The 20,985-nt window shown below is 40.0% G+C and overlaps 2 protein-coding genes across 23 annotated transcripts in view; one reads left to right on the forward strand and one right to left on the reverse strand.

Moving 5' to 3' along the window:
• ERMARD (ER membrane associated RNA degradation) overlaps window positions 1–6,119 on the reverse strand; it is a 34,467-nt gene extending 28,348 nt beyond the window's left edge. For 14 of the 22 annotated variants that reach the window (XM_015137741.3, XM_015137738.3, XM_078001088.1 and 11 more), the window contains exons 1-5: window positions 6,078–6,119; window positions 3,219–3,387; window positions 1,835–1,974; window positions 812–913; window positions 447–536 (exon numbers count right to left, since the gene is read on the reverse strand). In XM_015137741.3, the coding sequence (XP_014993227.2) occupies window positions 447–536; window positions 812–913; window positions 1,835–1,974; window positions 3,219–3,387; window positions 6,078–6,083 (507 nt within the window). In that variant the 5' untranslated portion in view covers window positions 6,084–6,119. Of the gene's footprint in view, window positions 1–446; window positions 537–811; window positions 914–1,834; window positions 1,975–3,218; window positions 3,388–4,381 lie in introns of those variants that run through there. The other 8 variants (XM_078001095.1, XM_078001093.1, XM_078001098.1 and 5 more) reach the window with 2 other exon arrangements.
• Window positions 6,115–18,767, forward strand: DYNLT2 (dynein light chain Tctex-type 2). Its single transcript, XM_028846951.2, has 4 exons — window positions 6,115–6,399; window positions 14,517–14,723; window positions 15,550–15,708; window positions 18,594–18,767. Exons 1-4 carry the CDS (start codon window positions 6,115–6,117, stop codon window positions 18,702–18,704), a joined length of 762 nt encoding a protein of 253 aa, XP_028702784.2. The 3' UTR covers window positions 18,705–18,767.
• Window positions 18,768–20,985: the final 2,218 nt, after the last annotated feature.

The following is a 20,985-nucleotide window of genomic DNA, read 5'->3' on the forward strand; positions in this document are numbered from 1 at the left end:
AATTTGGGAAGAACAAAAGCATAGCATATGTGAATTGCTGTTTTGCACTTATTCCATGATATGGTTTGGCTGTGTCCCCACCCAAATATCAACTTGAATTGTATCTTCCAGAAATGGAAGATACAAGTTGTGGGAGGGACGCAGGCGGAGGTAGCTGAGTCATGGGGACCAGTCTTTCCTGTGCTATTCTCGTGATAGTGAGTAAGTCTCATGAGATCTGATGGGGTTTATCAGGGGTTTCCACTTTTGCTTCTTCCTCATTTTTCTCTTGCTGCTGCCATATACGAAGTGCCTTTATCTTCCTACCATGATTCTGAGGCCTCCTCAGCCATGTGAACCTGTAAGTCCAATTAAACCTGTTTCTCTTCCCAGTCTCGGGTACGTCTTAATCAGCAGCATGAAAACGGACTAATACACTCCCCATGAGTTTAGATGAACAAGCTTACCACAGACTGCCCGAAGACTTGAGCAAGTTCCTCAGATGCAAGCAGATCTCTTAAAAGAAAGGGGCATTCTTTCCCAATCAGTAAAAATACCTAAAATTCAAACAAAAATTGTGCAACAGTTGCATTATGAGTCAATAAACATTAAAAACATTATCCATGAAACAACTGTTTGTACAAATGAAGGGTGAAAAGTACTTAGACACCAATCCTTTGATTTCATCATCATTCAAAAGGGAAATATTAAAAATGTATACCAAATGATTTTATGTTATAGGAAAATAAGAAATCTGAGGACAACTGTAAAATAGCTTAATGTTCATTCAGACAATTTAATGGGCCAATAATGGAAGAGTTCTCGCACTTACATCACCCAAGGCTCGTTCCAGACACGATGTCAGTTTCATTAAACTAAGAGAAATAGCGGGAGATTGTAGACTTTCCAAGGCATCAAATATTTCAGGAAATAACTATTTAGAATAAAACATATATTAGGATGTACACTCCAAAACTACTTCTCAAAGTAACATTATTTATTGAAATTCAAACCTCGAGAGATTTCAACTGCTATATTTTGTTATTTTCAGCAAATAAGTAAACATTTTCTGTATAATTATATTGCTTAAAGAATCAATAAAAATATTTTAATAGCTAAAGAATTCCTTGAAAGTTCTTTATTTAAACATTTATTGAAAGCAACAAATCTGGCATAATTTAAGTGGAAAAGTCAAGCATTTCGACCTCCATCGTGTTTCTCCTTTTGATTTGGCTGAGTCCTCAAACAGATACACACAAGGCAGCTCATCCTGCCACTTAAAGGCGCTAGTACAAGGGGGACATGATGATTCCTTCACTCCAAATTCAAAGCAGAATTAGACTTGTTACAGTTACTGCTTTACTGTGGTCATTTAGTGTGCCAAACAAAATGAAGAAAAACTGACCAAAAAAACAAACCAAAACAAGATTTTGGGTTGGGGCCCAAATTACCCATATTCCCTTCAGTTCCCCATTAACAAACCAAGTATCCCAGCTCTGGTCTCCAGGCCTGGCTGTCTTAGAACACCTCAATACCTCTCCACAGGGCCTCTTATTCTGGAGTGGTCAATTTTTCTTCTATCCCTGGACGAGCACTATGTGCCAAATGTTAGCTCTCCAACCCCTAATCCTGTGATAATGAATTCAAAACCTTTCTGTGTTCCAAAGGGCATGTTTCTCAGCTCAGGGTTTGGAGACCTGGCATAACAGCCCAGGGTTTTCTTGCAACCCTCGACACTTCTTCACAGCTGGAGGGCCTGGAGATGAAGGAAGCCCCTTTAAAATTGGCAAATAATAAGTCCTCTAAGTAGTATTTGCACAGTCTTTTATTTCTAAAGGTTGTTCAAAAGCCAAACCTCTGGAAAACTTGTCCACTGGAACCACGGTGCATATCGAATTTCAAATTGCCCCTTGGTCAAAGATAAGAAATGTGAATGGACAGCCTCACACACAGGGCCAAGCAGCCTCACGCTTCCCCAGTAATCCAGACCCTGATCTTAAAGGATAAGAAAACAAATTTCAGCACCATAGCTCCATATCATGTGATATAAAATATCTATATCATCACAGAAAAAATGCTTTAATTATAAAATTTCCAGAAAATCAACAATTAGCTTATCATTGAACATATGATATACTTTTACATTGTTGGAAATAAATCACATAATGCTTAGGTTATGAAAGAAAACTATACTATCAGCAGAGAATTTGGAAAATACAAAAAGTTTCAAACAAGAGAAAACTATTTTTGTCAATGTCTTTACCTGTACTTAAGAATACAGAAAACCAGGCTCACATTGTATATACAATTTTGTAACCTGGTTTTTTTTTTTAAGTTAAACCAGGCTCACACTGTATACACAACTTTGTAACCTGATTTTTTTAAGTTAACGTTATTAGACTGAGATTTCTAATGGCAATGAATTGTTTTAAATGTATTTATCATATGAAGTTTTTAATTTTTTTTTTGATAAGTTTGGCATTAACCATCCGCTTGGTTCATCATCAATAAATACCAAAGGGTAATTACAAATACAAGCCTGTCCTATTTTTTTTCCAACTTAGCTCAGAGACTTTTGTATCAGATGAGCCTCCTCACTCTTTTGTACCACTGCATAATATTCCATTATATAAATTTATCATAATTTACTGAACCAATCCCCTACTGCTTGATGTTTGGCTGTTTATTTATTTAGCTGTTACAAACAATGCTGCAAGGAATAACCTTGCACAATCACACTTTCATATCTGTATCTGTCTTAAAGATTACTGAAAATGGACTGCTAGGCCAGAGTATGTTCATTTGTAATTTTTATAACTATTATTAAATTTCCGCATCTATATCTCTGCTCCAAAGTGTGCAAGAATGCCTAGAAGACATTTAAAATAACTGTATAATCTATTACTGGTCATTTTCTACCTTTAATTTATATGACTCCTATGGAGAATCATCTCAAGGCCCTGAGATCTACATCATCAACAGTCCACCAGCCCCTCTCTGCCTCCTGACACCTCCTCTGTAGAGGAGGTTTTCTTAGCCCAGCTTTCCATTAATTTCTCCATGCTTCTCTGTACTCATCCCTTCTCTTTTCACATTAATTTCTGTTCTCCTTTGGAGTGAGGCCTGTATTATAACATTATCTAACAAAAGGAACCAGTGGTCAGAAAGGGGAATTTTACAGGTCAAGACATTTTCAATGGAACAGTTATGAAAGTTTGGAGTACAAAGACAGCACAAACCTGACTCCGTGTAGCTCACACAGTCTGTGATTGTTTTCCAGCATACTTCACCATTCTGAGTAACAATGCTATTGATATCACAATTTTCTCTGAGTTGAAACCCAAGATTACAAATTATATCATACACCGAGGGAGAAAGACATGTGGTAATAGGGTCCCCTATTAATACCTAAAAAAAATAAAATAAAAGGCACTGCTTAACTGAAAGAAAAACAGAGTATTATATATTTAAGTCACAAGAAAATTCTCTAAGAACTGAGTGCACTCAGGTATAGTTGCTGTTAACATGCTTTCTGGATATCATGAAAGTTGTATGATTAAAACATTGTGATTAAATATTAAAGATAATTTGGCCAGGCGCAGTGGCTCAAGCCTGTAATCCCAGCACTTTGGAAGGTCGAGGCGGGTGGATCACGAGGTCAGGAGATCTAGACCATCCTGGTTAACACCGTGAAACCGTGTCTCTACTAAAAATACAAAAAAATTAGCCAGGCGAGGTGGCGAGCACCTGTAGTCCCGGCTGCTTGGAAGGTTGACGCAGGAGAATGGCATGAACCCGGGGGGCGGAGCTTGCAGTGAGCCAAGATCGCGCCACTGCACTCCAGCCTGGGCGACAGAGCCAGACTCCGTCTCAAATAAATAAATAAATAAATAAAATTTACACAAATGTTCTCAAATATGATAAAGGTTTAAAGACTTAAAATGATCAATCATAATATTTGCAAACTGCTCTGCCTATGGGGTAGCCATTCTTTACTCCTTTACTTTCTTAATAAACTTGCTTTCACTAAAAAAAAAAAGAAAAAAAGACATGAGTTCATGGAAGCTGAATGTATTTTACCAACAGAGCATTATTCCTCTCAGCATTCCTTCACTATCCTAGAGTTATCAAAATAAGCAGTTTTTTAAAATGGGGAATGGGAGAGCAGAAACCAAGTATAATGAACAAGAAGGAAAAAGAACCCCGCGTACCTCTGACTCCCTAAACGGTGTTGGAGAAAACCACAATGTCATCCCAAAACATGCCTCTTTGATATAAAAACAACAACAAATTGGAGCTGAAGACAAGAGGCAGCAAATGAAGGAAAAGCTCTCTCTCCTCCCCCTCTTCCACCCAAACACAGGATATATATTCTTTACTGGGGATAACTTTAGACTCTTACCAGACCAGAGAAGGTACCAGAGGAATGTGCAAACAATTTTTACTCCATCAGTTTTCAAATATGTATCGACTTTCCCAGTTTCTTGCCCTTTGAAGCCTGAAACTGCTCTCCTGTGTCATTTCTCTGCAAATCTATAGTTCTTTGTTGAAGATGGTATACAAATGTAGTTCTAAGCCACCATTTCAAGTTACTTTTCATTGACGTTTATCCCTTGTGATGTGTACTCTGTACATTAATAAACCTTTTTCTTATTAACCTTTCATTTGTTAAAGGGGTCACTCTGAACTAACATGGGCAGAGGTAAAGTTTAGCCTTCCCTGCCATGTAAAAAGTAGCAAACCGTACTGGTTTTCCATGGAGAATCAAATAAAATCAAAATCCTTACGACTATCCCACATGACACTAAGACCATCTATAATCCTGCAAAGAAGTCAAATTCAGGATCCAAAGCTGAACCGAGGCTCTTTATTTTGGTGTGTCGAGTTAAGGAGTGGCTGTGTTGTGACAGTCACAATTAACTCTGGGCAGCTTTGTAAAGTGGAAACTGATCAGTCTGAGTTCCCTGGTCCTGCTCAGTATCAGTTGCCCTGTTTGCTCCTCCTGTCCCCAGAAGTTGCACTTTCCACTCTCAGCCCTACTTTTTGAACAATCCCAGTAGGCGCTAACAATTAAGTCATCACTAAAGAAATCGGCATGAACTATTTTTGAATGGCGATTGTCACTCGCATCCTCCATTGGGCTCTATGGGGCTGGAACTCTGCAGACTACACTAGGCCGGTGCTTTGGGGCTGGACTTAAATTTGAATCATTCCTCAGTCTCTGACTACCTCTTGCCTTGGAAAACTTACTTTATCCGAATCTCAGTTCTAAGTGAAATAAAACGGTGCCAGGCTGCACCTTGTAGGGCTGCAGTCATCAGATTATACATGAAAAGCATCTAGCACATAGTACTCAAAAATGGTAGTTATCGTTATCATTATTTTGGGAATGGGGTCTCGCTGTCGCCCAGACAGGGGTGCAGTGGCGCGGTATCGGCTCACCGCAGCCTCCACCTCCTCGGCTAAAGCGATCCTTCCACCTCAGCCTACGGAGTAGCTGGGACCACAGGCGCCACCACGCCCGGCTCCGCTGTCGTTACTGCTGATGATAGGTGTTTGATATTTAATTGCCTCAGGGAGGAAAAATAAATAAATGTTTATTACGAGGCAACCAGATCTCCTGACACGAGGTCGGTGAGGCCGTCGTGATGAGTTTCATAGTGACTCAAACGGTCTAAAAGCGATGAAAACAAATTTACTGTCCGAGTGTGGACCCTACAGGCAACGACTACGAAACTGCGCTTCTAGGAACGAGGCCACGGTCAGGTGAGAGTCCGACCTGCGGCTTTCCGCCCCCGCGCCACCGCGCACAGCCCTCCCTGACAGTCCGCCGCGTTCCAGTTGAGGGTCAAGAGGCGACGGAGAAACCGAGCCCGGCCCCGGGACGCCGGCAGGGCCCGCCAGGCGTCTTGCAAGGCCGAGCGTCCGATACCGCCACAGAGGCCAGGGCCGCGACGGCGCCAGCGCCCTCCAGCGCCGGACCGCCGGTCACCGCAGGCGCGTGCTCGCCCACCCACTCCGCGTAGCCGAACACCACCCAGCCTGGCGCTGACTCCCTGCCTAGCTCGGGATCGAACCGGCCCCTGCGCCCGCCCTACCTCCATAACTTCCGGTGCCCCGCTGCGGCGCGCATGAATGACGCAGGCACCTGCGTGCCCCGCCTCCAGGCGCCTTGGAGCCCTAGCGGGCACTTCCGACCGTTCCAGGCGCAGGCGGGAGACTTCCGCCCTCGCGGGAGCTGCTGAGGCGTTTGACGGTCGGCGGAGGAGAGGTAGTGGGAGTCTTGGGGAGCAGAGCGAGATGGAGAAGCGAGGCCGAGGCGTGAAGTCGAGCCTCATCCAGACCCCGAACCAGAGCTCTCAGCAGGCGCCGGTGACGCCTAGGAAAGAGAGGAGGCCTAGCATGTTCGAGAAGGAGGCAGTGAGTGCGGAGACTGCTAGGGACCCGAGACGGCTTTGTCCGACCCTTTAATTGAAATCGCTCCTCAGTGGGCCCCGCTCCCGTCACCACCCCCAGAGCCAAGAAGGCAGCATTTCCCTTTTGTGTTTCTTTTTTCCCAGGTGCAAAATTGAAGCCTGAGACTGAGTTGGGCAGTCCCCTTTGGACTTGAGTGCTAAAGTTTTCTCGCTTTTTAATTAGGGCCGTAGAACCCTACTAAGTCGATTGGAAGGGTGGTTACAAGATCTTCTTTTCAGATTTACTCAGCTTGCGGATTTCCTGAGAGTACTCTGAGTATTAATTATTGCTTCGTACTAAAACACAGTATGTTAGTGTATTTAGTGCCATTATAAGCAGTTTGGCTAGCGAAAAATGAGTGTATGCTGTATTAAAAATATTTTGATAAACCAAGCAGAATAGTGCCGTGTTTTGGGTTTTTAAAACATCAGCAGTCTGGATCTTTGAAGAATGTACAGGAGAAAAAAACTTAAGTTGAAAATATTCTGTCCAAAACTTACTGTCTGATATTGATGGAAAGGGTCGTTATTCAGTTGTATTGGTGGTATAACACAGGTCTTTCTATATGATTAGGCTTTGAAAACCGTTAATGTATTAAAGACTATCTTTTATTGATACTAGTTTGCCCAAGGATACAAAGCTGTAATGATAGAGCTGGGACCAGAACCTGTGTGCTGGTACTCGGTCCACTTGGCCTGTATTGGTTTCTCTTCATACTTACTTCATGGACCTATAATAGGATGAAGTCAGAGATGACAGGCAAAACAGTTTTTTGAAGACCCTAAAACATTTTAAGATTACTCTCAAAAAGAGAATTCTCAAAATAAGTAATGGCGAAATTTCAGGTTCTAATAATGTTTCCTTGGTAACTACATTTTACAGAGGAGAGAACGAACTAAAGGAGGAAAAGTAAACAGGCCAAGTTTACACAGCTAAGAAAAAGAGCAGAGCAAGGCTAGAAACCTAAATCGATTGGACTTAAAACTTCACACTCCCAAACACTATGCTGTTCGCTTGGCAATGAGTCTGAATAACAGATAGGTCACCAACAGTAAAGAAAAATTTCTATATATTGAGGCAGACAAGGGTGGCTTTTATAAACTTACTGCCTATTTGAGGTCTGAAGTGGTCTTTAAAATTCAATGAGCCTGAACTCCATGAGGGGACACATAAGTGCACCTGGTATATAGGTTAAAATCTGGGAGTGAGGGGACTTGGACCAAAGTAATTATTGCTTATTTGATATGGATGTCATCAATTATAGCTATCTTTAAAGTTGAGTCTTTTAGAGGTGAGAAATTTGAATAGAACAATAATTGGGAAGACATTGAGGACTCTACAAATGCTTACTAAATGTACGTGAGGAAACTGTGCACTTAGTCATTTCCAATTTAAGGTAGCTGTTAATTTCCCTATTTTGGAGCACAGGAAAATTTAAGACATACTGTTTAATCAATATGACCATCTCTTGATTTTATCTGTCTTGCCTCCATTTCCTTTTTTCTAGTGGTAGCATCTCAGTTAACTTTTAGAGAATTAACTCATCTGCAATTGCATAGAGCTTTGGTGAGATTGTCAGCTACTTTCCTTAACTTTTTAATGAGGATGAGACCCAAACTAAGCTAATTAGATGAATTATTTGAAATAATGCAAATACAATGATTGAGGTTTATTCACATTGAAGATGAGAAGCTAAAGTGCTCCATGTGTCTTTATGAATCTGGTTCATCAGCCTTCTTTGCTGTTATGTAAACTGTATCTTTCCAATAAATTATACTTTGGCTTAACAAGAATGAGTTCCTGTTGTTGAGATCAAAGGTTAACAAAATGCGAAGTAGATTACTAAAAATGGAAAGCTTAACTGTTCTCACCTGTGCACATGCATTTGAAAATCTTAAATACAACCGGGCACAGTGGCCCATGCCTGTAATCCCACCACTTTGGGAGGCCAAGGCAGGTGGATCACCTGAGGTCAGGAGTTCGAAACCAGCCTGGCCAAGAGGCCAAAACCCCATCTCTACTAAAAATACAAAAATTAGCCAGTGTGGTGGTGGGTGCCTGTAATCCCAGCTACTCAGGGAGGCTGAGGCACAAGAATTGCTTGAACCCGGGAGGAGGAAGTTGCAGTGAGCTGAGATCATGCCACTGCACTCCAGCCTGGGCGAGACTCCATCTCAGAAAAAAAAAAAAAAAATCTTAAACACTAGCATGTGGCATTTAGAAATAAAAGTAATATCTCATGCCCAAGCTCATTTTATTTTAGGGCTATATATAGGCTCAATATAAGGAAATGCTACATCAGTAGAAACTCAGGTATTATTAGATGCCAAAAAGTTGATCATATTTAAAGCCTATTCCCAATTTAAAAAAGATTGTAAAGATTCTTAATAAAAGGAATAAAATATTCTTAATAAGTATAGCTTAATAAGTATATTATTATACTTAATAAGTATAGTCAGACAGCCAATACAATATTATACACAAAGGAGAAATTGTACAGATGTAAATTTTCAGCTTATTAGAAGCATTAATGGCTATTTTCAGGCCACACATGAATGCCCCATTTCCTTAAGAATCATTGCAGTTGAAAGCTGCTGTTAATGATACTATGTAGTTGCATCCCTTGAGTATACTGTAGAGGAAAGGAAGGTCCCAATCACTGCCCTAGAGAAGCATTCTCTTAATAAACCAAAACAAAATAATTTTGTTTTTGAGAGGTTTATGGAGTTAATAATGCTGCTTCTGCAATTAAGACACAGAAGCCTGACAGATGATCACAACAGGAGATTTATTTCTGGTGAGGGACTTTTACTCTCAGCCAATATGGAGTAATTCTTACCAGAAACTAAAAGTAACACACAAAAATGTATGGAGCGGTTGTTTCCATTGATTTGGGTGTCAAACAGGACAAGAGTGATCTCCAAGAGATGAGAAACAGGTAAGGTAAGCCCCAATATTGCCCCTACCTTAATTGCCTGGTGAGACTTTCCAGGCCACAACACAAGGAAAGGCCTCCTTTAGTTCAAAAGGAGTTGGGAGCCTGGGAAGCCAAGATAGCATGAGACTGAAGAGCAGAGTATTAGGACAGGGCTGCCCTAAAGACCTACAGAGCGTTTCTCAGGGTATTCAGCTTAGTGCAGCAGTGCATCTGGTGAGGAAAGTTCTTGCCAAAGGTGGAGAGTGGAGGTGGAGAAAGAATCACCCAAAAGGAATAAAAATATCCTTGGGCGTGTTCCCACCAGAAAAAGTGGAAAACCATGACAAATATAGGGCTTTGGTTAGCGTGCTAAGAAGTGCATTGCCTTAGTAGTGGGAAAAATAGAGAATGAGTTCTTTGATCTGGCTTATCAAGGTTAAGAAGCAAGGCTCAAGAGGATTAAACCGTTTCCAAATGTCTGTTCTAGAAGAAAGCTCAGGAGTCTTAGGAATACAAAAATATCCAACCTGTAAGAAGGTAAAATTCACACTGTCTGGTCTCTAAATATTAATAGACCTACATAGAAGCAGGAAAATAAAGTTCAAAATTGAAGAAACAGTAATATCAGCCCAGAAATTACACAAAATAGAATTAATATAAACAGACATTAAAGTAGTTAAGAGAGTTATTAGTTTTCATCAAAGTAAATCATATGAAGTTATTATAATTACATTCCATATATTTAAGAGTGTAGAGAAAGACTGAGCATGTTAAATTCAACTCAGACTTCTGTAGATGAAAAATACTATGTCAGGAATGAAAATACACTAAATGACATTAGCAGCAGATTCAGTGCAGAAGAAAGGACATTTAGAGACACAGAAATTGGGGAAGGATGCTGAAAAAATATTACAAGATGTCAATGAGCTTTGGCAGAACTTAAAGTAGCCTAATGTTCTTGTAATTTGAGTCCCCAAATGAGGTGAGAGAGGACAGACAAAAAGTATTTGAAGAAATAAAGAATGAGAAATTTCCAAATTTGTTGAAAACTGTAAACCCACAAATCTGAGGCTCAGTGAACTCCAAGCACAAGACACGCGAAAAAAATTACGCCAAGACATGCAAAATAAAATTGCTTGAAACCAGTGATTTAAAATTTAAAGGCAACTAGAACAAAGGAATGTTACATACATAGAAACAGACAAAATGACAGCGTACTTCTCAGAAACAATGCAAGACAGAAGACATTGAAGCATCATCTTTAAGGACTCAAAATAACTATCAACCTAGAATTCTATACTCAGCTAAAATATCATTCAAAAAACAAAGGTAAGACTTCCAGCTTCTTGTTCTACATGTGAGGGGCTTAAAGTCCCTACTATGTCCTAACAAGTAAAAAGCTGAACAAACCGAAAAAATTAACTCTTCTTAGAACCATAAGAGAAGTGAGGTCACAGGATAAACAGCTGCCCCCAAAAGTAGAGTGACAAGCAGCAGTTTGCTCTGTGACCTCACTCCAGCCCTCCTTAGCCATCCTGTGTGACTTAAGCAAGTAGGGGAAAAAACAGAAAACTCAGAAACATTTGTGAAGTTCACAATCCAGAAGCACAGGTTCACTAAAATACCTAGTCCTACAACTATGGAATGCTTCCTCTCCACAAATACATTACAAGCACAATACTAGAGGCCTCGTTACAGCAGTGTTTTTTTAAAAAAATTTTTTATTATACTTTAAGTTCTAGGGTATATGTGCACAATGTGCAGGTTTGTTACATATGTATACATGTGCCATGTTGGTGTGCTGCACCTATTAACTCGTCATTTACATTAGGTATATCTCCTAATGCTATCCCTCCCCCTCCCCCCACCCCACAACAAACCCCAGTGTGTGATGTTCCCCTTGCTGTGTCCAGGTGGTCTCATTGTTCAGTTCCAACCTATGAGTGAGAACATGAGGTGTTCAGTTTTCTGTTCTTGTGATAGTTTGCTGACAATGATGGTTTCCAGCTGCATCCATGTCCCAACAAAGAACATGAACTCATCCTTTTTTATGACTGCATAGTATTCCATGGTGTATATGTGCCACATTTTCTTAATCCAGTCTGTCATTGATGGACATTTGGGTTGGTTCCAAGTCTTTGCTATTGTGAATAGTGCCATAATAAACATACATGTGCATGTGTCTTTATAGCAGCATGATTTATAATCTTTTGGGTATATAACCAGTAATGGGATGGCTGGGTCAAATGGTATTTCTAGTTCTAGATCCTTGAGGAATCGCCACACTGTCTTCCACAATGGTTGAACTAGTTTACAGTCCCACCAACTGTAAAAATGTTCCTATTTCTCCACATCCTCTCCAGAACCTGTTGTTTCCTGACTTTTTAATGATCGCCATTCTAACTGGTGTGAGATGGTATCTCATTGTGGTTTTGATTTGCATTTCTCTGATGGCAAGTGATGATGAGCATTTTTTCATGTGTCTGTTGGCTGCATTAAATGTCTTCTTTTGAGAAGTGTCTGTTCATATCCTTTGCCCACTTTTTGATGGGGTTGTTTTTTTCTTATAAATTTATTTGAGTTCTTTGTAGGTTCTGGATATTAGCCCTTTGCCAGATGAGTAGATTGCAAAAATTTTCTCCTATTCTGTAGGTTGCCCGTTCACTCTGTTGGTAGTTTCTTTTGCTTACATCAGTTTCTTTACCTGGCGAATCATGTCTGTCTTTCAAGAAAAAAATTAGGCATACTAAAAACAACAACAAACACAGAGTGAGCAGCAGAACCAGACATGGCAGGGATTTTGGAATTATCAGAATTTAAGTAACTATGATTAATATGTTAAAGGGCTGTAGTTGATAAAATAGCATACAAGAACAGATGAGCAATGTAAGCATAGAAATGGAAATCCTAAGAAAGAACTAGAAAGAAATGCTAGACATCAAAAAACACTAACAAAAGAAGAAACCTCAAAAGAAATTTAAAAAATACTTTGAGCTAAATAAAAATGAAAACATATCAAAATTTGTAGAATGCAGCAAAAACAGGGCTTGGAAGGAAATGTATAGTATTGAATGTGTGCATATATTAGAAAAGAAGAAAGAGCTAAAATAAGCCTCAAATAAACTATAAAAGAACAACAAATTAAATCCAAGAAGAAAAGAAATAATAAAAATTATAGCAGAAATTGATGAAATTGAAATCAGGTACCAACAAAACTGAAAGCTTTTTCCTTGAAAAGATCAATAAAACCTATAAGCCTCTATCCAGGCTAACTAAGAAAGAGAGGACACAAATTACTAATAGCAGAAATGCAAGTCAGGATATTGCTAGAAATTTCATGAACACCATAAATATAATAAAAGAATATTATGAACAATTCTGTGCTCAGAAATTTGATAACCTAGAAGAAATTGACCAATTCCTTGAAAGATGCAATTTCCCAAAACTCATACAAAAAGAAATAGATAATCTGAATAAGCATATATCTGTTTTTAAAAATTGAATCAATAACAACCTTCCAAAGCAGAAATCACTAGGTTCAGGTGATTTCGTTGGTGAATTCTACCAAGCATTTAAGGAAAAAGTTATATCAATTATTACAATCTCTTTGAGAAGATAAAAGCAGAGAGAATACTGTCTAACTCATTCTAAGAAGTCAGCATTACCCTAATACCAAAGGCAGACAAAGACGCTACAAGAAAAGCAAACTACAGACATGTATCATATATTAACACTGATGCAAAAATTCTCAACAAAATACTAGCAAACTGAATTCAGCATTTTATTTAAAGGATTTGACACCACGACCAAGTGAAATTTGTTCCTGGAATGCAAGGATGATCCAGCATATGAAAATCGATCAAGGTAATACACCACATTAACTAAATTAAATAAACCACATGATAAATCTCAATTGATGAAGAAAAAGCATATGTCAAATTCAACACTCTTTTATTATAAAAACACCCCAAAAACTAGAAATAGGAGGAAACTACTTCAACCTAATAAAAGCTCTGTATGAAAACTGCACAGCAAATGCCAGGCGTGGTGGCTCACACCTGTAATACTAGCATTTTGGGAGGCTGAGGTGGGCAGATCACGAGGTCAGGAGATCAAGACCATCCTGGCTAACACAGTGAAACCCCATCTCTACTAAAAATACAAAAAAAAAAAAGAAAAAAAATTAGTTGGGCATGGTGGCATGCGCCTGTAGTCCCAGCTACGCAGGAGGCTGAGGCAGGAGAATCGCTTGAACTTGGGAGGCAGAGGTTGCAGTGAGCCAAGATCATGCCACTGTACTCCAGCCTGGGCGACAGAGCAATACTCTGTTTCAAAACAACAACAACAAAGTGCACAGCAAACATCATACTCGATGGGGAAAGACTGAAAGCTTTTCCTGTAATATTAGTAACAAAGCAAGGATGTCCACTTTTGCCACTTCTTTTCAACATAGAATTGGAAGTTCTAGCCAAGCAATTAGGCAAGAAAAAGAAATTCCTGGCTATTAATAAAATGAAGCTCACTGCTTTAATTTAAGAGGCTAGAGCATTTATCTGGGACATATTGGATACTATGCAAATATTTCATTAATGCATATTGGATGTCACAGAATGAATGTTTCATGTCAAAAGCATGAACTGATAAATATCGAATCAATGCTCTTTTGGTATCTTTTCAGCTTAAGACTTATGAATGTGCTACCTAAATAATTATATTATTTAAAAATGAGTAAATGAAGTAAAATAAAATTTTAAGATAATGAAGGATAATATTTACATAATCTCAGGGTAGGGAGGAAGAAAGGTTTTCCCTGTATCTCCATCCCATAGCCACTCAGTTGCTCTCCCTGGAGGCCACTCTTGTTTCTAGTCCCTGTGGATCATCCATGGATATTCTAAATATATGCATGCAATTTGTGTGTATATGTTTGTGAGTATAGATAAAAGGATAAATAGTATTCCTTTTTTTTTTTTTGCCAAATTGATAGCCAGGAGCAAATCTAGGATTTAGCAACCACATTATTGTAGAAGTCTGTTTAACAAATTTCCAAGCTTTGTGTGAGCCCTGTCCCATTGTACAGGGTTTTTTAATCTGAAAAATCATTTTACAATTTAAAAAGTAATCTTTCTCCCTTTCTCTCTTCCCCTCTCTCTTTCTCCTCCAGTATGCACAGATTTTAAGAGAAAGACTGAGAGAGTCAGTTCACGATGTTCAGTATGTAGAGCCTCCTTTTGATGACTCAATTGCTGATATAGGTAAAGAATGGAAGAGTGCCCTGGCAAAATTAAAGTTTGCTAATTCATATAGAATGGAGCCACTGAAGAAATTCCAAGCTCATTCAGTACAAACTAAAATCCAGCAGATACTAACAGTAGGTTGATAAATATATATGATAGCAGTATTGTATGAGGGTTCTACAGAGAAACAGAGAATATATATACAAAGAATTTCATTCCAGGAATTGGCTCATGCAGTTGTCACTAGAACCAGAAGGCATTGTGTGTCATTGGTGCAGGCACAACAAGTCAGTTAATCAGAGATGTGTAGTCTGTCTGCTAGGTGTCCAGTTCTGCTCCTGGTTTGTAAAAAAGAGTAATGCTTTATAGCCCACAAGCCATGTCCATTTCCTTCAAGTTATACATTAATTTATTAATAAACATGGTTAGAAATCTTTGAGTTCACTTTCCTGGAGGCCAGAGAAAAATCAGTGGAGTGAGAGGCTACAGAGGAGGGTTGGAAAGAAGTAGTTTTAATGTGAGCCCACTGAGCAGGGCAGTGACATGGTACAGGTTCTGAGTCCAAGTAATCTTCACTATAAGAAAACCAAAATCTGAATTTTAATACATGTATAAATTTTAAAAGGTTTCTTTCCTTTACCTAAGAATTTCTAGAAGTCTTCTTTGGAAAATCTCCTGTGTCTTTCTATTAACTGTTTGGCAGAGTAGTCTAGTAAATTACAACTTATAGCTTGTGTCGATAATGAAAAGTAATTGAATATAATTTGAAAACCCCAATAAATATTCCTCAAAATTGTTACAGAAATAGGTAAGCATAAAATGTATTTAATATTATTTAGTTAGGAATATATTTATTTTTAAACAGTTATATATATTATTTAGATATGTTTTCTACTTGAATTTTTATATAGAAAATATTTGGTTTGAAAATAAAAGTATTTTTCTTAAATTTTCTTAAAGGAAAGTCTTAAAGATGTCAAATACGAGGATAAAGTATTCTCTCACTTGTCACTTGAATTGGCAGACCGCATACTGTTAGCAGTCAAAGAATTTGGGTACCACCGTTATAAGTTCATTATAAAAGTATTATTTATTCAAAAGACTGGCCAAGCAATAAATGTAAGTACCCCATTGATACAGGATCTAGCAATTAGAACTATAAGGCATCTCCTCTCTAGTGATTTGATTTTTATTGTGATGACTCAAGGGCACTCCATAGATTCTGAGGTACCTTTCAAAAGAAAGTATCGTGTTGTTAAATGTATTTATTTCACTGTCAATTATTTGAGAAGTACAAACCAGCCGGGTGCATTGGCTCATGCCTGTAATCCCAGCACTTTGGGAGGCTGAGGTGGGTGGATCACCTGAGGTCAGGAGTTTCAGACCAGCCTGGCCAACATGGTGAAACCCCATCTCTACTAAAAATACAAAAATTAGCTGGGCATGATGGTGGGCCCCTGTATTCCCAGCTACTCGGGAAGATAAGGCAGGAGACTCTCTTGAAACTGGGAGGCGGAAGTTGTAGTGGCCCGAGATGGCTCTACTGCACTCCAGCCTGGGCAATAGAGCAAGACTCCATCTAGAAAGAAAGAAAGAGAGAAAGAGAGAAAGAGAGAAAGAGAGAGAGAGAGAGGAAAGAAAGAAAGAAAGAAGAAGGAAAGAAGGAAGGAAGGAAGGAAGGAAGGAAGGAAGGAAAGGAAGGAAGGAAGGAAGGAGAAAGAAAGAACCTAGAAGTAGCAATTTGATACTAATAATTTATTAAAGTGCATTGCTATTCTCTTCCTTAAGCATATCAATTTTGACAGTTTAATGTAATTTAAGTTAATTAATTAACCAGTAAATTTATTTTGGGCACTAGTGGGTGTTAGGTACTAAGGAAAAGACAAGGAATGATAAAACGTGGACCATGATTCTCAAGGAGATTTTACTGTAGTTAAGGAGATAATGCAGCACAATTTAGAATTTAAGGAAATAAAACGATAGGAATAACGTAAACAGCCTGAGTTTTGGAGTCAGATCACCTCTGCAACATTTGCTGGCTGTGGCCTTGGCACAGTTTCTTCATCTATAAAATGGTGATGATAAAACTGGCTTCCTAGAGCTGTTGTGAAGATGAAATGAAATTATCTATATTAAAATCCTTAACATAATCACCAGCACAGAGCCCTCAATAAACAGCAAGGTAATTATTAAATTATTTATTAACAAAGAGATAATATCACTAGGCTGTGTAATTATCTAAGGAGTTGATACGGAATATGTGGGAGTTGGAGAGAAAAGAGAGAAAAAATTGCGTTTGGAAGAATCTGTAGAGGTTCCATTTAGGAGTGGACTGCATGATGAAGCATGGGGAGGGGGACCTGGACTGGCAGAGGGGTACTTGAGAGAACAATCAGCAAGAAAGAACCGTCCTGGCTCCCATGGAGAAGAGAAGCTGCACCACATATGACATACAGATTTAAGAAATAGGGATGTTCTAGATGGTAAGTGCTACAAAGAGAACATTAAGGTAGGGATATGATAGAGTAGCAGAGTGGCTACTTGGGATTGTTTAGAGAAGGGAGAACCCTCTGATATCCAGATAAGAAGGAACCAGCCGTACCAAAGAGGAGGGAGGATGTTCCAAGCAGAGAAAACTTCAAGTGCGAAGATCCTGAGGCAGGGATGACTTCGTGTGCTTGATATGTAACAAGTAGGTAGTAGAGAGTGGCATGATGCGCAGTGGGGGAATGTTTCAGCTTATATGATTGCACAACAAACCACCCCAGAACTTAGTATCTTATAACAACAGCCATGTATTTGCTTACTTTCTGTGAGTCGGCTACTTGGCTTTTCTGCTGGTCTCACCGATGCACTTGTAGCCGTGTAATGACTTACCTGGGCCTGCAGGTCCAAGATGGCTTCTGTCACTTGTCTGACTGTTGGGCTAGCTGTGGCCTGGGCCCCTGGGTTCTCCTGCATGTGAGCCAGCATCCTCCAGTAGGTTGAGTGGGCTTTCATAACATGGGGGTCTCAGCATAGTGTTCCACGAGCATGAGAGCGGCAGCCACAAGACCTCTGAAGGACTTGCTTGGAAGTTTCACAGTGTCATGTTTTACAACTCATAGCAAGTCACAAGGCCAAGTCTTATTCACAGGGTGGGGACATAAAGTCAACTTCCTAATAGGAGAAGCCATAAAGAATTTTTCGGCCGGACGTGGTAGCTCATGCCTGTAATTCCAGCACTTTGGGAGGCCAAGGTGGGCGGATCACCTGAGGTCAGGAGTTCAAGACCAGCTTGGTCAACATGGTAAAACCCCATCTCTACTAAAAATAGAAAAATTAGCTGGATGTGGTAGCAGGCACCTGTAATCCCATCTACTCTGGAGGCTGAGGCAGGAGACTCACTTGAACTCAGGAGGTGGAGGTTGCGATGAGCTGAGATCACGCCATTGCACTACAGCCTGGGAAACAAGAGTGAAACTATGCCTCAAAAAAAAAAAAAAAGAATTTGGGCCATTTTAGATCCTCCACGAAGAAGTGGTCTGAAATCAGATCACATATGGATTTGTACACAGAGAAAAGGAGTTAGAATTGTCCATATCAGCCTACTTGTATAGTCAATGCCATTTCTTCATTTCAAGGAAAGGCCCAGACAAACTTTTTGGCTGAAAATCTTTAAAGGGTGGGAAGACTTCCTTGTCAGGGATTACATGGCAGAGTCATACTGTATGCAGAGCCACTACATCCCCATTCCCAGGGGCCTTCTGCTCCTGGCCCTGGAAACACAGCTAAGGGAGCCTCTCTCTGTTTTAGAGAAAGGCCAGCCTCCATTAAAGAAGAAGGATGGGCTGGGGCAGTGTCATTCTCCAGGCTTTTTATGAAAGGGAAAACCAGACAAATTATGTCTTAAAAATAATTTCTGAGATACTGATGCATTCATTTTTTAAAAACTAGTGTAGATTTGAAAATTACTTCTTAATATGTTCAATCTAAAGTTGGTCTTTACAAAATTTCTCTCACAGATTGCCAGCAGATGGATCTGGGACGTTGCATGGGACAGCTGGGTCGCAGCTAAACACGAAGCAGAATCCTACGTGGCACTGGCCTTGGTGTTTGCCCTTTATTATGAATAGCTCATTACAGGTACTAAGGACTGTTTACTGCTGAGCTTTTCAAAAATAAATGAAATTTACGTATTTGTGAACCTCATAATATTTCTGATTTGCTATATTCTTATTCTCATTTGAGGACTTTCAGTTGTATTATTTTAACAACAAAGTAGAAGCCAGATTTTTACATTTATACTTACTATTATATTAACTAACAATATTATGCCAAAGTAGTATAAAAGGTGTATGCATGTGTGTCTGGGTGTGTATGTATGTATGTGTATACAAATTCTTATAGTAGAATATAGGTAAAAGATCATTTTTGTAAGATTTAAGAAAATTATAATTTGCTACAGGAAATTAAAATGCAACTGTGTAAAGTGTCAAATTCAGTAGATGTTAAGATAGATTTTGGATATTTCCAATGATATTTTAATACTTTGTATTCATTGTTTTGAAAGGAATTACCAAGTTCGAAAGAAAGATGTTATTATATTTCATAATTCCCTAATGTCCTCTCGCTCCAGCCAAACTGCTTACAAGTGTGTAGTCAATTTACTAATATATTAGGCTCTATTAGGCTCTGTGAGCCTTCTAGGATCTTTTTTTCCGATATGGGAACTGAAAACTCAATATTAATTGTTTAAAGAAATGAGGAAAATTTTATTTCCCAGGGATTTGATCAAGGATCCAGGTTCTTTCCAACTTCCCACTCTCCCCACAGACTTCCACGTACATTCATTTTGCTTGACAGAATTTAATCATGTTCCTATGACTAGACCAGTTGTAATTCCCTCCTTAAAGTTGGGGCTGGAGCCTACCTTTTCCAAGCACGAGATCATGTGAAAAGTGTGGATATTGGCCAGGCACAGTGGCTCGCTCCTGTAATCCCAGCACATGGGAAGGCCAAGGTGGGAGGATTGCTCTAGCCTAGGAATTTGAGACCAGCCTGAGCAACATGGCAAGACTCCATCACCTAAAAAAAAAAAAAAAATGGAGAAAATTGTGGATCCAGTGTACAAACGGGGATTTTTCTAGCAGAGAGGCAGGGTGTGCACTTGTGGGAGGCAAGCAATACCTGTGATAATCAGTATGATTTTCGTCATTACAACCAAAACTGAAAACAACCATGTCAACATTGACCAGTAAAAATGCCTCTTAGTTGAATTATCTATAATCAACAAGATAAAAATGATAGAGGAGGTTTTTTTTTTTTTTTTTTCACTTAGGTTTTATAATGAGTTGGTGTCAGTTTCCACTTATGAGAGTTAAGGAGCTGAACTAAGATTCCTGCCTGAATAGATCCAAATGGAGTTTGGGTGAGGGAGTGCATGAAAGTTTGGCCAGAATTACTCTTAGAAAATCACCTCAGGCCGGGCGTGGTGGCTCACGCCTGTAATCCCAGCACTTTGGGAGACCGAGGCAGGCGGATCACCAGGTCAGGAGATCGAGACCATCCTGGCTAACACAGTGAAACCCCGTCTCTACCAAAAATACAAAAAATTAGCCGGGTGGTGGCAGGGGCCTGTGGTCCCAGCTACTCGGGAGGCTGAGGCAGGAGAATGGCGTGAACCCGGGAGGCGGAGCTTGCAGTGAGCCGAGATCGCGCCAGTGCACTCCAGGCTGGGCGACAGAGTGAGACTCCGTTTCCAAAAAAAAAAAGAAAAAAGAAAGAAAATCACTCCAGCTCCCTCCTGCTGCCTGGTGAAGAAGGTGCGTTGCTTTCCCTTTGCCTTGCGCCATGATTGTAAGTTTCCTGAGGCCTCCCACCTACGCGAAACTAGGGGTGGGGCCAAGACTGCCAACCAGAAGCAGCACCGTATGGGAGGCTCCTATGGGAAAAAAACATAAGCATGTGGATCCTTCACCAGCAACCAAGGTATCCAGGTTCTCTCATCAAAATTGACTAGAAGGCTGGCATGACCCATGGAGAGAAGGAAGAGCAGTGTGGTGCGGCAGCGCACCTGAGAGCCACATGGGGAAGGGGAACCCCCTTCCCCCAAGCCAAGGGAGGTGGTGAGTAAGCTGCTACCCAGACAGGGAAACTGTGCTTTTTCCACGGAACTGTGCAACCCACAGATCGGAAGATTCCACTTGCAAACCCACGCCACTGGGGCTTAGCATCACAACCCTGGAACGTGCAGATTCTTACAGCCTCTCAATTGGAGTCTGCTTAAGCTTACCAAACTCCCATGGGGAAGGGTGGCCAGCACTGGCTGCGGCTGCCTGATGTCTAAGCAATTTGAGCTCCTTGTGAGAGGAGCAGCAGCCAGCACTGGGACTTGCAACTGCCTAACATGCTAAG

The sequence above is a fragment of the Macaca mulatta genome, chromosome 4 (genome assembly GCF_049350105.2).
Source record: "Macaca mulatta isolate MMU2019108-1 chromosome 4, T2T-MMU8v2.0, whole genome shotgun sequence".
NCBI classification, from domain to species: Eukaryota; Metazoa; Chordata; class Mammalia; order Primates; family Cercopithecidae; genus Macaca; species Macaca mulatta.

Excerpts from the sequence above, each read along its gene's own strand:
- DYNLT2 (XM_028846951.2), top strand. The coding sequence starts at position 6,115 with ATGACGCAGGCACCTGCGTGCCCCGCCTCCAGGCGCCTTGGAGCCCTA. Across the intron at positions 6,400-14,516 it reads GCATGTTCGAGAAGGAGGCA|TATGCACAGATTTTAAGAGA; the intron begins GTGAGTGCGGAG and ends TTTCTCCTCCAG. Across the intron at positions 15,709-18,593 it reads AGACTGGCCAAGCAATAAAT|ATTGCCAGCAGATGGATCTG; the intron begins GTAAGTACCCCA and ends TTTCTCTCACAG.